The sequence below is a fragment of the Pseudochaenichthys georgianus genome, chromosome 5 (genome assembly GCF_902827115.2).
Source record: "Pseudochaenichthys georgianus chromosome 5, fPseGeo1.2, whole genome shotgun sequence".
NCBI classification, from domain to species: Eukaryota; Metazoa; Chordata; class Actinopteri; order Perciformes; family Channichthyidae; genus Pseudochaenichthys; species Pseudochaenichthys georgianus.
Genome location: NC_047507.1, coordinates 20554688 through 20568713, shown reverse-complemented (window position 1 = coordinate 20568713; position 14026 = coordinate 20554688). Strand labels below are relative to the sequence as shown.

The 14026-nt window shown below is 39.4% G+C and overlaps 2 protein-coding genes across 6 annotated transcripts; both read left to right on the top strand.

The window, feature by feature from the left end:
* The first annotated feature begins 619 nt into the window (after nt 1–619).
* efcab2 (EF-hand calcium binding domain 2) lies at nt 620–3489 on the top strand. 2 transcript variants are annotated; one of them, XM_071203304.1, is made up of 7 exons: nt 620–790; nt 1777–1886; nt 2096–2168; nt 2331–2407; nt 2758–2800; nt 2992–3058; nt 3221–3489. In XM_071203304.1, exons 2-7 carry the CDS (start codon nt 1792–1794, stop codon nt 3337–3339), a joined length of 474 nt encoding a protein of 157 aa, XP_071059405.1. In that variant the 5' UTR covers nt 620–790; nt 1777–1791; the 3' UTR covers nt 3340–3489. The 2 variants fall into 2 exon arrangements, with proteins under 2 accessions (XP_071059405.1, XP_033939799.1); XM_034083908.1 differs by having other exon boundaries at nt 627–790; nt 1777–1861.
* Nucleotides 3490–5006: 1517 nt separating this feature from the next.
* On the top strand, nt 5007–14012 carry eps8l3a (EPS8 signaling adaptor L3a). Of its 4 annotated transcripts, none has more exons than XM_034083137.2 (20): nt 5007–5129; nt 5708–5793; nt 5894–5967; nt 6053–6117; nt 6206–6364; nt 7942–8091; nt 8181–8245; nt 8329–8441; nt 8525–8694; nt 8807–8906; nt 10521–10594; nt 10700–10774; nt 11354–11499; nt 11940–12084; nt 12203–12252; nt 12337–12427; nt 12543–12647; nt 12844–12932; nt 13425–13557; nt 13646–14012. In XM_034083137.2, the coding sequence occupies exons 2-20, from the start codon at nt 5729–5731 to the stop codon at nt 13655–13657; spliced, it is 1881 nt and encodes a 626-aa protein (XP_033939028.1). In that variant the 5' UTR covers nt 5007–5129; nt 5708–5728; the 3' UTR covers nt 13658–14012. The 4 variants fall into 4 exon arrangements, with proteins under 4 accessions (XP_033939028.1, XP_033939029.1, XP_033939030.1 ...); XM_034083138.2 differs by having other exon boundaries at nt 5704–5793; nt 8332–8441; XM_034083139.2 differs by having other exon boundaries at nt 5704–5793; nt 12847–12932.
* The last annotated feature ends 14 nt before the right edge of the window (nt 14013–14026 follow it).

The following is a 14026-nucleotide window of genomic DNA, read 5'->3' as shown; positions in this document are numbered from 1 at the left end:
CTTCATTGGAAAATATACATTCGATGCCTAGCTGGGCAAATCCCTTTTTTTGATGGTTTATTATCTGTTTTTCCTGAATACAAAAATTATAAAATAAAAGGTTCATTTTTCAAAAATGTTGGTGTCTAAATTGTCCTCCAATTCTGGAATGACCCTTGTAGGTTAATAGGTTAATTTTCAATAGATTTTCTGCCATCTGATGATAGTAGTTAGTTGCCAAATATAATCATCAGAGTGATCAATATATGACGTCTAATTGTGGCAGAAAACTAACAAAGTACTTAGAAATGTATATCATTCAGAATTTCCACCATATTGAAGATATCTTAGGTTTGTGTCATTCAAGCAATGGGGTCACATGGTTAGAAAAAGTGGTGGGGGACACTTCAAATAAAAATAAAAACACTACTGCATTCAGCCCCCCCTGTGCCAACAATACATACATGCTTACAATTCTAAAAAAGTATCCTAATGCAAAGTGGTGGGGACAACATTGGCCATCTCCAAAAGTGGTGGGGGCCATGTCCCCATCGTCCCGGCTACATGACGACGTCAATGCTATCAACTATGTATTGACAATGAAAACCCTCTGATTAAGAGCAAGGGCTCGGGTGTGAGCTGACCGTCCTCTGACTGCTGGCAGTCGGTTAGACAGAGGGAAAAGCCGCCGCTGGATCTTGAGTGTTGTCTGACATTCCATCGAACAAGCTGCTGCTTTGACAACAACAGTCGGTTTCTAGGCAACACAACAACAACCTGGCGAGCATGGCGGAGAGCAAGCAGAGTGCAGGTTCGTATGAGTTAGAAAATTCACTTACCAACTTTATACAGTCACACAACAATAAAGGGATTGTCTTTATATTTGACCTTGGAGTTATTTCTGATCAGTAAGACAGAAAAGGATAGATAGGCTGCTACTTTGTTAAAGTTTGAGGTAATATGCCGTTGGAAACCACTGAACAGTGTGTTTGTATCGGAATCTTTTAGTAGTCCAACATAGGGGACATTTACACAGTTACAACAAAGAGACAATTCTGATCACATATAATACAGTGTTTAGTTAAAGGTAGGGTAGGTAATTCAACTCAGAAACACTTTTTGTTATATTCCATGGAATGCTCTTAACATCCCGATAGCAATGAATACATTAAATGCTTTGACTAAATGTCATAAATGTCATCTGTGGAAGCCGTGGCGCTGTAAAAAGCACGACCAATCATCTTAGCTGGCCTGGCTAAAATAACTGGATGGCCTACCTTCCTGTTAGCCTTCCATCTCGTGCACAAACTTATCTCGTGCCCTCATTGGTCATGTGCGCGTTCGTGTGTGTTGGAGGAGGGGCTCTGTAAGGAAGATTTCTTTCGGCTGCGTACTTTCAAATTCTAGCGCACTCGAGCTGGTTTCTCCATTCTTACCTACCCTACCTTTAAGTGGCAAGCAATCATTAATACACATTTAAAATCAATGTAGCTGCAGGGTGATGGTGTAAGTATGTTTTGCACAGTGTTATATTGCAATATTGTTTAAAAAAACAACAACTATGTATTATTTATACTACATTTCAGACCTCAACTGTGTTATCCTCATTTCATTTCCTTACATTTTTTATGTTTTGTACAATTTATGATTGTTTTATATTATGTTTATACAAAATGTATTTACTGCAACATTTATGAAATGAAACCTGGAACATATTAAATCTATAACACATCTTTATAAAAAATGTGGTTGAGAGAGAAAGTAGTAGGATAACACTCACCTCTCTTTACTCTTTAGAAGCCACAGTGTCGGATGTCCAGAAGAAGATCAGAGCAGCGTTTGAAGCGTTTGATTATGAGTCTAACAACACGGTGGATGTCAGGTGAGCTCTGGCAGTACAGAGAGAGGTGGGGATCCCATTGTTCTCCTGGGCTGATACACCAGACTTTTGTAATGTAAAAACACACTTCTCTGAACCCTTGAGGTCATAACTTTAAACACAGTGATTAAAACATGTAATCTTATTATACTTCTAATCAAATAAACACGTACTAATGAGGTGAGGGGCGTATACGCAGTTAATAGTGTGGTCTCTAACATAATGTTTGTTTTCCAGAGAGATTGGCACCATCATATATTCCCTGGGTTGCTTTCCCTCTCAAGCAGACCTACACGACTTAATAGCTGAGGTCAGTACATCGTTTTTTCAATATTTTGTCTATAATAGTTATGGTGACTTACATGTATAGATTGCTTGAAATTGCATCTAAAATATGATATCAGTTATGTTAGAAATGTCTCAGCTTGTTGTTAAAAGTTCCAAACTCACTAGCTGTGTCCTGTTCAACCAGGTTGAAGAGGACCAAACAGGATACATCCACTTGGACAGTTTCCTCCCAGCCATGAGTAAAGTGCTGCTGGAGCACAAGTAAGACAGTTATTTGATCTCCAATACACCCTCTTGACTGATGCCAGTACTGATGTTTGGTATCTAATGAGGTAGCTACTGAAGGATTTCACTGAATTAATGTGTAGTAAAAAGGTCTTCCACTGTAACCTGTTGTTGATCATTAAACATTCAGGTGCTTGTTTTGCCACCCAAGAAGATAACACGTCAAATCTCTTTCAATAATGTATGCCACCTTCTTTAAAGTTTTGCTTTTCTATGCGGGTAAATGTACGTGTGTGTGTGTGTGTGTGTGTGTGTGTGTGTGTGTGTGTGTGTGTGTGTGTGTGTGTGTGTGTGTGTGTGTGTGTGTGTGTGTGTGTGTGTGTTAGGTTCCCTCCGATCCCCGAGGACCTCCTGCTCCAGGCCTTTGAGGTGAGATCAGCTGTTTACTCATATTCTCCAGTGTTGTAGTTCCCGCGTCTGAACAGTATATAAATAAAGTTGGAGTAAGACCCTTCGAGTCTCTGCAGATATCATACTAGTGTCAGTGTCAGCAGAGTGACACTAACATCAGAGTAACTGATATTTGTTAAAGCATAAAATCAATAACTCTATATTTCCAGGTTCTGGACAAAGAGAAGAAAGGATACCTAGAGCCTGAGGAGCTGACAAAGTACATGACACAGGAAGGTAAAAGCAGAAGCCTTCAGGTTTTACTTTGTGACTTGTTGGAGCAGATCATCTCATAAATATGTTTTGTGTGTCTTACATTCCCCATACTATTGTTTCAAAACATCTTATAATGTACAAACAGTTTTTAAACCATGGCTGTGTTGTTTTTGTGTAAACCAGGTGAGCTCTTCACCCAGGAGGAGATGGATGAGATGCTGACAGCACTGGCTGACCATGAGAAGAACGTTGTCTACTACAAAGACCTAATCAACCAGCTGACCATTGACCCGGACATGTAGAAAATGTCACAGTGTGTCTACAAAAATGCTGAAAAATATTAGAAACACACGTCCGTGTGTTTGTTGACTGTATTAATGCAAGTTATTATTATGTTGTGCTAGTAGTTCTGATATGGTATAATATAATAAATGTAAATATCTAAATCCTAACTTTGTGTTTCCAGAATTGTTGAATTTCCTGAATCGTTGAATTCAGAAAAATTAGAATTTGGTATAAATTGCGCATTTTGGGGGGGAAATAAATCAATCCATGTAAGCTTGAAGTTTATATTCATGATTACTTTTTGAAGTCTTGTTGTTTCTTAGTAATAACCTAACCTACATATGAATACCTTAAAGTGTTGTTTTGTTTGTTTAACACATTTAAGCATTAAACTATGGTCCAAGTGAAGTTAGTAAAAATGTATATCTTTTTATTTTAATTGAAATATGCACACCCTTTTTTCACTTAAAAACAGTAAAAGTTTCTGATAAACATATTTCATACTTCAGATTGGAAGCTGTTTTGGTTAAGAAAAAGTAAGGAAATAGTGTTAGCTCAACATGATGTAAATAAAGCTTTAAAAGTAAAGGTACTCATCAGGCATTAACTTGAAACTAGAATGTAATCTTGTGACCGTGTTACTCGTCACGGTAGATCTATTTTTAACAATAGTTCATACTGTTTGGTAAATCAGATTAATATATGATGCAACTTTGAGCATGTTCTCATAGTTTGTGGGAATAGAAAGTAAAAGTCTAACTTCAGTCCTTGATGCATATAATTCCACTACTGCTTAACAGGCTGGATTTCTGTACATTTTCCAAGTTTTTCATCACCTTACATTTAGGTATTAAAATGAATAGGTGACCCATGTTAGATCTCTATTTTATATCATTTTCACACATGACTTTAGGTTTGGGCTAAATATGGGCATGTTGTTTACCTTGTGTCCATTACATCATTGAGGAATGTATTCTGGTTAATGTTTGGCAGAGTGACATAAAAAACAAGGAAGGGCCTGTGGTTGTTTTATTATGACCAGTCTGCCAAGTAGTTTACACGGTGTGACGGAGATAAGAAGTGCTGCAACTAGACATTTCAAATGTTCTCTCTCTGTTTATCTTTCCCAAGAGCTCTTTCTTTAGTATCAGCCCCATATGTATATTAGATTAATGCAAAACTGGATGTGGTAGATTCAAAAGAGACTTTGTCATATGCTGCTATCAAGAAATTGCAACAGAAGGAAAGGGTTACAACTAGATATGACTGCCCTTAGTTTGTAATACATTGAGCAATCAACTGAACATTTTATCTCTTCTTTCTCTATAGATCTGTTTTATTCACTATAACATGTACCTGCCGTGTTGTAGGCAGTTATCTATGACAGGATTCACACATTTATAGGCCCATACTAATCGTCGTTTTAGATTAGGAAGATAAATATATATTAGCTGACTGAGCCTTGTTGCTCAATACTTGTAATCTCACAAAAATGGAAGATGGAAAATGAGAAAAATTCTGATAAGGCATTTCAAGTCTATTTATAGACCTGGAGACCTTTAAGCTTTTCCAGGGTAATTTCCTCCGTATCTGGTAACCTTTGCTCGGATGGGATGCCACACTAAAGATCTCACACCCTTAACTGAGTCGACTCAGTGTCCCACAGATCGCTGTGCTACTGATGTGGACTTTGTCATTCTCCTTTATAAGGAAGACGTTGAGGGAGGACTGAGCAGGATTAAAATATGAGTTATTTTCACACTAAACAGTAAATCATTTAACGACATTCATCTAGCACACATCAAAGGTAAGAGCTTTTGAACACGAATCTCCACAATACACTCGATATTTCTTTGCTGTTTGTTTAAATAATCTGTAGTAAAGGCTTGCTGTGTGTTTGCATTTCATTTAACACAATTCAAACAACATCTACAGAATAATCTTCCACATACTCCTCAAAGTAATCAGAAATCTGAGAACAGAACAACACTTTTCAGATTACTCCGAAATTAGCTTAACGATTCGTACTATACGTATTATATTCAAAGAGAGCATTTACCTTTGGACTGTTTTCATCGACATTTTTGTCGTAAGGTTGCCAATCTCTTTGTGTTGCTAGGTGACTATGACCAGTTTATGATTTCAAGACCCATTCATTAATTGTACATTCACCGATAACAACCAGGTGTTGTTTGAGCAAAGGCTCACTTAGCTGAGTACATTTGTTAACTCAATGTTCTCAAAGCTACAACCAGCTTTAATGAACACTAATGGAATACAAACTCCCTTAATCCAATATGTATTTCAGATGCAAGTTTCTGACGCAGCTCGTAGCACTGACATAATGTACGGTGTGTGTTGTTAATGTCATCTATGATAAGGCAGGTGTGTGTGAGAGTGGACAAGATGTTCAGGAGCAACAGTCCCTTTGACAACGACACCAGCAGCTACGCTGGATCCATCCAGTCCAAGTATGGATTTCACAATCTTTATGTTTTTGATTGATTGTTTTATTTCATTTATTCATCAGCAGATGATTGATATTGTATTTTGTTTTATTTTCGGTGACAGTGGTTTCTCCAACACGGATGATGTGTCATCGCAGGCGTCAAATGTGTCGAAGCTCAGTGCCATGTCAGTTTACTGTAAGTTAAAACTCAACATGAAGAGTGGTTACACCTGTTCAGTTAAACTTCATAAATAATAAGAGCTCTGGTTTATGATCAACAGTGCAAAGGAAGCAGTATGCAGAGTCAGTAAACAAGATGATGGACAAATTACGGTACAGAGTGGAGGTAACCTTCGAAATAATCTCCAAACAAATATGATCCTCTCTGAATCATGCCTTGTTTGATGTTCTGTTTGAATCCCTCCATGCTGCAGCACTTGTTCACCTGTGACTTGGATGGGAAGGAGCTGAGAGGCGTGGGGGACTGTGTGGAGCGGCTGAAGCTTCTGGACGGTATGGGCCGAGTTTGGGGTCAGAACATGAGGCTGGAGGTGCGAGCAGCAAACCTGCTGCTCACAGACAGAGAAACCAAGGTCAGTAGCATGTGATGCCCACAGAAACACACATCAGCTGGGAGTAGTCTCCTCCAGGATGAGGAGGACCAGGGGCAGTTCTAGGGGGGGCAGGGGGCCAGTGCCCCCCTAACACTGACTTTGGACCCCCCTGTGGACCCCCTAAAAAAAAAAAAAAAAAAAAGGTTTATGATTAAACGATTTCTTGGCTGACGGAATAGGCGGAAGTAACCATTTTTGTCACTCTAGTCGGACCCATTAGAGCAGGGGTCTCCAACACGTCGATCACGAGCTACCAGTATCTCGCAAGCCCTCAATAGCCCCCACTTTACAAATATGTTTTGTTTTTTTAACGCAAGCCGTCATCGCCATGGAGGAGCACACAGCCTCTGTGAGCGAGCGAGACAGAGAGAGAGAGCTAGAGAGAGCACACCTTTATCTATTTAATGTGTTGTAAAAAATAAAGAAATCATTCCAATGATATAGGACAGTAAAAAAGAAGAAAGAATACTAACTATAGGTAACATAAGATAAGAATAAACTAGTTTAAATGATTTGTTATTGGTTGTGATCATATTCTAAAGATTTGTTGATTATTGAAAAGTATACAGCTCTCTTTCATGAGTGTTGAGGGCTGTATCCATAAATTCATTTTGTGCTCAAAGTGCACCAGATTGATGCATTTAACTTCAACATTTCAAAAAAAATCTTCCCGGAGCTGCATGCCCCCGGACCCCCCTAGAGGATGTGAGGTCCACCCCCGAATGAAGAAGGTTCAAATAATTAAATTGCATATATTTTCTTTTAGTAAACACTAAAAACGGGTCCCACAGACCCAAACAGCACACAAAGGTTAAAGGTAAGCGTATAATAATGTGTAATGAAACAAATACCAATAACTGTATTGCATTGTTTTCTTAGGTGTATGCGCAATTACTTCATACTGTCTTTGTCTTTTTCGTCCTGCATTTATTGTGCCCTCCTCAGAAAATAACTGGCCCCAGCCTGGCCCCCCCAGTCAAATTGGTCTAAAACCGCCACTGAGGAGGACCCCACCCAGGGTGTAAAGGTTCACTGGGTGATTAGACCAGCATAGCAAACAGATGTGAATCCTATGTTACAGCCTTCACAGTCACCAGATCTTAGTTCAACTGAACACTATTCAAGTCAATCACACCCCCTTTTTATAAATGTAGAGGTTTTTAGTGAACAAAGGAGGAAAATCCTGTTTGTTCAAAGAATACTAATGTACCTGCCTCAGTAGTGTACATGCTGTCTGTAAGTTCAGTTTTCTTCAAACTTAACATCTGTTTGAACTTCTATGCAGACGACATACACCTCTATAATTAAGACTGTCTTTCTGCAAATGTCCCAAATTGGCACGAAGGAGAATTAAAGCTGTTGTAGAGCTTTGTCGCAGCCCAGAATCTCACTAATATACTGTATTATCTGGAGTTCTTTCTTAATTGAGAGTGCTTTGATACAAGAAACTTATTTTTAAATATTTGAAGATGATGGACAAAAGCAGCTGAGTTTTGCCTTAATTTATGTATGTGGTCCATGACGTGGTTCATGTGAATAACAACCTGTTTTCTCAGGAGGAACTGGAGTCCATGTCCTTCAGTGACATCCTGGATCTGAAGGCGGTGCTGGACGCCGGCGTGTTTAACTCCCTGCTCACAGTGTCTGTCCGGCCCGAGGGGAAACACACCACCACCGTCTTCATGTTTCAGTGTGAGGATGTCAGGGTGAGCACAAAACCGTAAAAATGGCTGTTATTTCAACTACTATGAACTGAAACAAAATAAGTGGGTACATTTTTTCCTGCTGCTTACAGGCTGACTATGTCCAAAGGGATCTCTCAGCAGCATTGTCACGCAGGAAACATGATTTAGGCATCAGGTAAGAGCTTGAAGTCAGAGAAGACATACCTGAAACTACTGTATGTGTGTATATTGATTGATGACCTCTAACATTGTTTAAAGCAGCAATACAGGACCAATAGCAAGACATCAGGGAATGGAAAACCTTAGTAACGGTGAAGATTTCTGTGAACCAAAAGAGCAGAAGCCCCCCCAATGGACGGCTCCTGACTATGGTGAGTCTGTGAGATACACAAGGGTTTGATATTGCTTATGAGGTCAAAATCAATACCAACCGTCTGTCTCTTTGTGCTTATAGAGGAGCATGACGTACCTGAGCCTCAACCAGTTGTACATCAGGAGGAAGAGGAGGAGGAGAAAGAGGAGGACCCACCTCCCAGAGAGAGGGCACCGTCATCGCAGCCCTCCACCACCGAAGAAGAACCTCTGTCGAGTCAACGTCCATACACAGACCTGGACAGGAATGTAGTAAGTGTATATTTGATAATCATTATTAATGCCTCATTTTCTTTTTACATGTTAATTATATTCAAGAGCAGAAGAATGTGAAAATAACTTTCTTTATCTATCTTCTTTACAGGACATCTTGAATCATATTTTAGGTGACATAGAAATCTTCATGGGAAAAGTATCTGCAGTAGTAGCGAAAAATGCAAAGAAAAAGAAGAAAAAGAAAAAAGGTAAATGAATGAGGTGAAGAAAGGTAGACATGTAGACTGTTTCTAAATGATAGCACTCAGTCAATACTGGAATATTCTAAATTAGTTTTTCTTTTCTTTTTTACTTTTTCTTTCTTAACTTTTTGTTTGTTTGTTCATACATAACATCAATAGAACATACATGGAGATGCTTACATAACTGCAGCTGTTGTACACCAGGATTAATCATTCATGCCCTCCTTGGGCACCAAAAGGACATACAGTTTCTTAATATTATCAATTTCTATATTGTGCAAACCTTAACATATTACAGACTCTAAATTAGTTTTTATACAACATATCATCAGTTATGAATACACTGTGACATGTGTTATAAAACTTTTGAGTCATACTGTATTATAATAATAATAATAGATTTATTTTGTTAGCGCTTTTACAGGTGCTCAAAGACGCTTTACAGATATAGTGAAAAGAAAAGAATGGAACAACAAAGAAATATATAGTTAAAGTTAAAGTCAAACAATACAAAAATAATCACACATTAAAAGCCAGATTGAAGAGGTGAGTTTTTGTGAGTTTTTTGAAGGTGGTGAGGTCAGTGCAGTCTCTGATGGGTTGGGGGAGTGAGTTCCAGAGGGAGGGGGCAGCGAAGGAGAAGGCTCTGTCCCCCCAGGTCCGGTGATTGGTGCGGGTGGGGATGGATAGGAGGTTGGCTTCTGATGAGCGGAGGCAGCGGGAAGGGGCGTGGTGGTGCAGCAGGTCTGTGAGGTAGGGGGGGGGCTGATTGTTGAGGGCTTTGTGAGTAATGAGGATGTGAGGGGGGAGATAGAGTGTGGCTGTCAATGGTGAAGTTGAAATTCTGGATAGCTTTGGTACGAGATGGGGGGCCGATGATGATGTCTGATTTGGCACTGTTCAGTTGGAGATAGTTTGTTTGCAGAGACAGTTGGTGAGAGTGGAGTGTGTTGTGGGGGTGATGGTTTTTGTTGAGATATAAAGTTGGATGTCATCGGCGTAGCAGTGAAATTGAAGGTTGTGGCGACAAATGAATGAAGAGGAGGGGGCCAAGCACCGAACCCTGGGGGACGCCTTGGGACAGAGGAGCAGTGTCGGAGGTGCAGTTGTTGATGTTGATAAACTGATGTCTGTCGGTGAGGTAGGATTTCAGCCAGGAGAGTGCAGTGTCGGTGATGTTGAGTGATGATTCGAGGAGGGACAGCAGGATGGCGTGGTTGATGGTGTCGAATGCTGCGGTGAGGTCGAGGAGGATGAGGATGTTCAGGTTGCCGGAGTCAGAGGAGAGTAGGAGGTCGTTTGTGATTTTCAGAAGAGCTGTTTCTGTGCTGTGTTTTGATCGGAAACCGGATTGAAATGGCTCAAAGAGGTCATTGGAGCTGAGGTGGGATTTAAGTTGTGAGGCAACGACACGTTCAAGTATTTTTGACAAAAAGGGGAGATTTGAGATGGGCCGGACATGTATATGAATTCTGTGTTGCTATGACTTTTATATAATTTTACTTATGACATAATCTGCAGCATGACTTTTTATGACTTTTAATGGCGTGCCACTCTATGACAGTTTTGGATGACTTCTGAAAACTTGTGAGTCATCGTGTTTTTATTTGTTTTCTTTAGCCCTAGACGGTATGCCACCTGCAGCAGAGTTTGAAGTGTGTTTCCATAAGATCAAATGTGGTTTCAACCTGGTGGTATGTGTCCTTAATCACATTTATATTATATAATCATGTTCAGTATTGCTACTGTTCACTTTGTAGTGTACAGTTTGTGTAACAGTGAAATATTTCTCTTGACAGGGGGAGCTCAATGGAAGGATTAACAATCCCAGCGCTCCTGAATCTGTTCACTCCTTATTTTCCATATTAACATTCGTAAGTGACTTCATCTCGTAATTCCAATACTCAATTCAATTAATACGAAATAACTTAAAAACAGATAATGTTTTACATTTTTTTTTTAAATAAATTGATAATGAGCATGCATTTAAAACCCTTTTATATCACATACTTTATTATTTATCTTCATATTATTGAGTATCTTTAGGATCTGATGAGATTTTAGTTTTTCTCTTGAATACTAGATTACTATGTTCTGTTGTTATTGAGCACAATTTCATTTTTCCAGTTCATACTTGTACTATGTGTTTCTACTAGTACATGTTCATAAACACTCTTTCTTAAACGCTTTGTTTTGGCACCAGTATCTTCAAGTCCTCCAAATTGATTTACAGGAAAATAATGGTGCCCTATTGCAACATTAGTTTACAAGCCAAATTTGGAAATACCCAATTTTGGGTGTTATACAGTATTCTAATTAGCCTGCATGTGACATTAGAAGGGAACTCATAGACTATCAGACCATCATGATGGAGCTGTAGTTCATTGTGCGCTTTCTGTGGCACCTGTCTAATACAAAACTAATGCCTTCTTAATTATTCGTTTCCTCACCAGCTGGTATCTCACTGCCCTGAAGATCTGCTGAAGACCATCGTGGCGCCGCTGCTGACGCCTCAGTGTATCCGTCTGCTGAGTGAGGAGGCGTCCACAGAGGAGGACCAGCTGTGGCAGTCTCTGGGAGACGCCTGGAACATCCCCAGGTGAGACAACGGACAGTGTGGGACCTGATGAACTGTAGCTTTCTCTTTTCATTTGCATGAGACCAAAACATTAGCCCCATCTCAGAAAAGTAACTTAATACATTTCAAAGATCAGTTTTGAAGGATTTTTACTTTAAGTTAGTGTCTACACTTATGGAAACAAAGTAGTTCATAAGGGCTACAACAGTACAATTCAGATTTTACTATATAAATATATTTACTTTGGATACTATTAGTTTTCCTGCCTTATAAAACTTAAGTACATTGACCTAATTAGGCAGAATGTATCTTGTAATTAGCTTTATCTTTGATGTATTGATATTTTTATTTAAGTATAGTATTTGAGTATTTCCTCCATCACTTCAGTTTGGTTTACTAAAATATGTCAGACTGATAAGTGTCAAGATAATAATCGGTCATGATTTTGACAATATGATCAGCACCCAATGGCCAGAAGACGACGAGGACATCCCAACATACACTCTGGAGTTCTCTGACGGCTGGCAGGCCCCTGAGGTGACTGCAGCACCTGAACCCAGTGAACCAATGAGAAGAGAGGAGCGTCAACAACCTGCACCCTACCAGGTAGGCTACTCCTCCAGATCAGACATTCAGTTCAACATCTGCACAGAGAGTGGTTTGGGAGAGAAAAAGGGAGAAAATATTCAAACATAGCACGACCATGTTTTATTTTTTCGTGCAGGCTCCAGCCAAGAGTATAACACCAGCTCATCGCCCCAAAAAATCATCACGGTACAAACAAACCCATAAATAATAAATAAAAATCCAGGTGATTGTTCAAAGTTTAACATTTTAGATGCCCTTTGTGTATTTCAGATTTGTTCAGTCGCGTGACATGTATGTTACGTATGACTTCATCTCAAGAAACCAAAGAGAGCTCACCGTGAGAAAAGGAGAAGTAGTTCAGGTGAGTGAACCGACTATTGATGTTTGAGTGGAATTGGTTACAAAAGGGTTAAAACAAAAGATAACAGAGAATGAACACAACTCATTAAGACACTGGCTCTGATTTCCATCTACAGCTGCTGGACATGTCGAAGCAGTGGTGGAAAGTGAGGGACAGCGCAGGGCAGGAGGGCTATGTTCCCAATAATGTCCTGGAGGTTTATGATGAACAACAGATGGAGGTGAGCACCACAAACACACCGCAGGTCGTCTGTGACTTAGTATTAATGCGAGACACCTCAATCAGAAATATTGGTATTCATGCACAACTTTGAACATTTGTATTCCATAACCTGCTTCCATATTTCTCAGAGTGTCCTTGAATTACTCTATCTTTATATTTCAGTAAAAACAGAGCAATATCATTCCTTTTTTCAGCAGGCGCCTGGGGGTCCTCCTGTGCTCACAAAGAAATCCAAGCCTGCAGAAGTGAAAGCTTGGCTGGACGACAAAGGCTTTGGTAAAATGTAAGTACACAGTTATTAAACTCCTCTCATAGGCATTAAAGCATGTTTCATTTAACTTGATATAACCTACTCCAACCTACAGTATAAGACGTTTTCTCTTCAGTTAATTTAAGATGTTGGGACTCATTTTGTGTCATCAGGGTTATTTTTTTCTCTTGGAATGGGATTGAACAGAAAACCTGTAATACTGGATGTGGTTTACAAAGAAGTGAGCATTTAAGAAGCAGGGGTGTCGAATGAAAAATACTTTTAAGATGCATTATGGGTAATGGCACCAGTGTTTTTAGAGCTCAACTCTTAATATGGATAAAAAGTCAGGACATAATGGCCTGTGCTCCCTTCAGTTTAACCATTTTCACCATCAAATAAATTGTGAGTAACCAAACTTCACCCACTGCCATTTAATATTAGAGCAGGCATTTGACCTTTTTCCACCAAATGAACTTCAGAGATTCAGAAGTGATTGACAGACTAATATACGTTTTATTGCAGCACTGTGCGCTGTCTGGGCGGGCTGAGCGGCTCCATGCTGCTGGGCATGAGCCGAGAGGAACTGAAGACCGTTTGTCCCGAGGAAGGAGGACGAGTCTTCTTCCAGTTACAAGCAGTCAAATCCGCCATGAGTGTAAGTTACCATCTTTATCTGTGTCCACTGAGTAATGCTGGTGTGAATACAAAAGCACGTCTAACAGTTTTTTGTTTGTATACCCAAGGTTGCCACGTAAGAGACCAACAAGAGAAAACCAAAGAAGAAGGAGAACAAGAACTCCCCATGGACCATGTCACTAAATACTGTATACTATTAAATAAGTGAGATTGTTAAGCATATTATTATCTGAATCCTTGTATACAATTATATGCATCTCATTTTGAATTCATATATAGTATTTGCTTGGTTGAGAAATCTGCTGTAAATCCAAAGTGTAATCTAATCAGTGGAGATGATATAAATTGCATTTAGACAATGTTCCCAGCAATACTATGTACAATGTCTTACTATATTATGATGGCAAAGTCCGATGATGTAACACGATGTAAACAGCCTTATGTATGTGTTCATTCAGTAACGTGTAAATAAAAGTTTTCTGGCACAA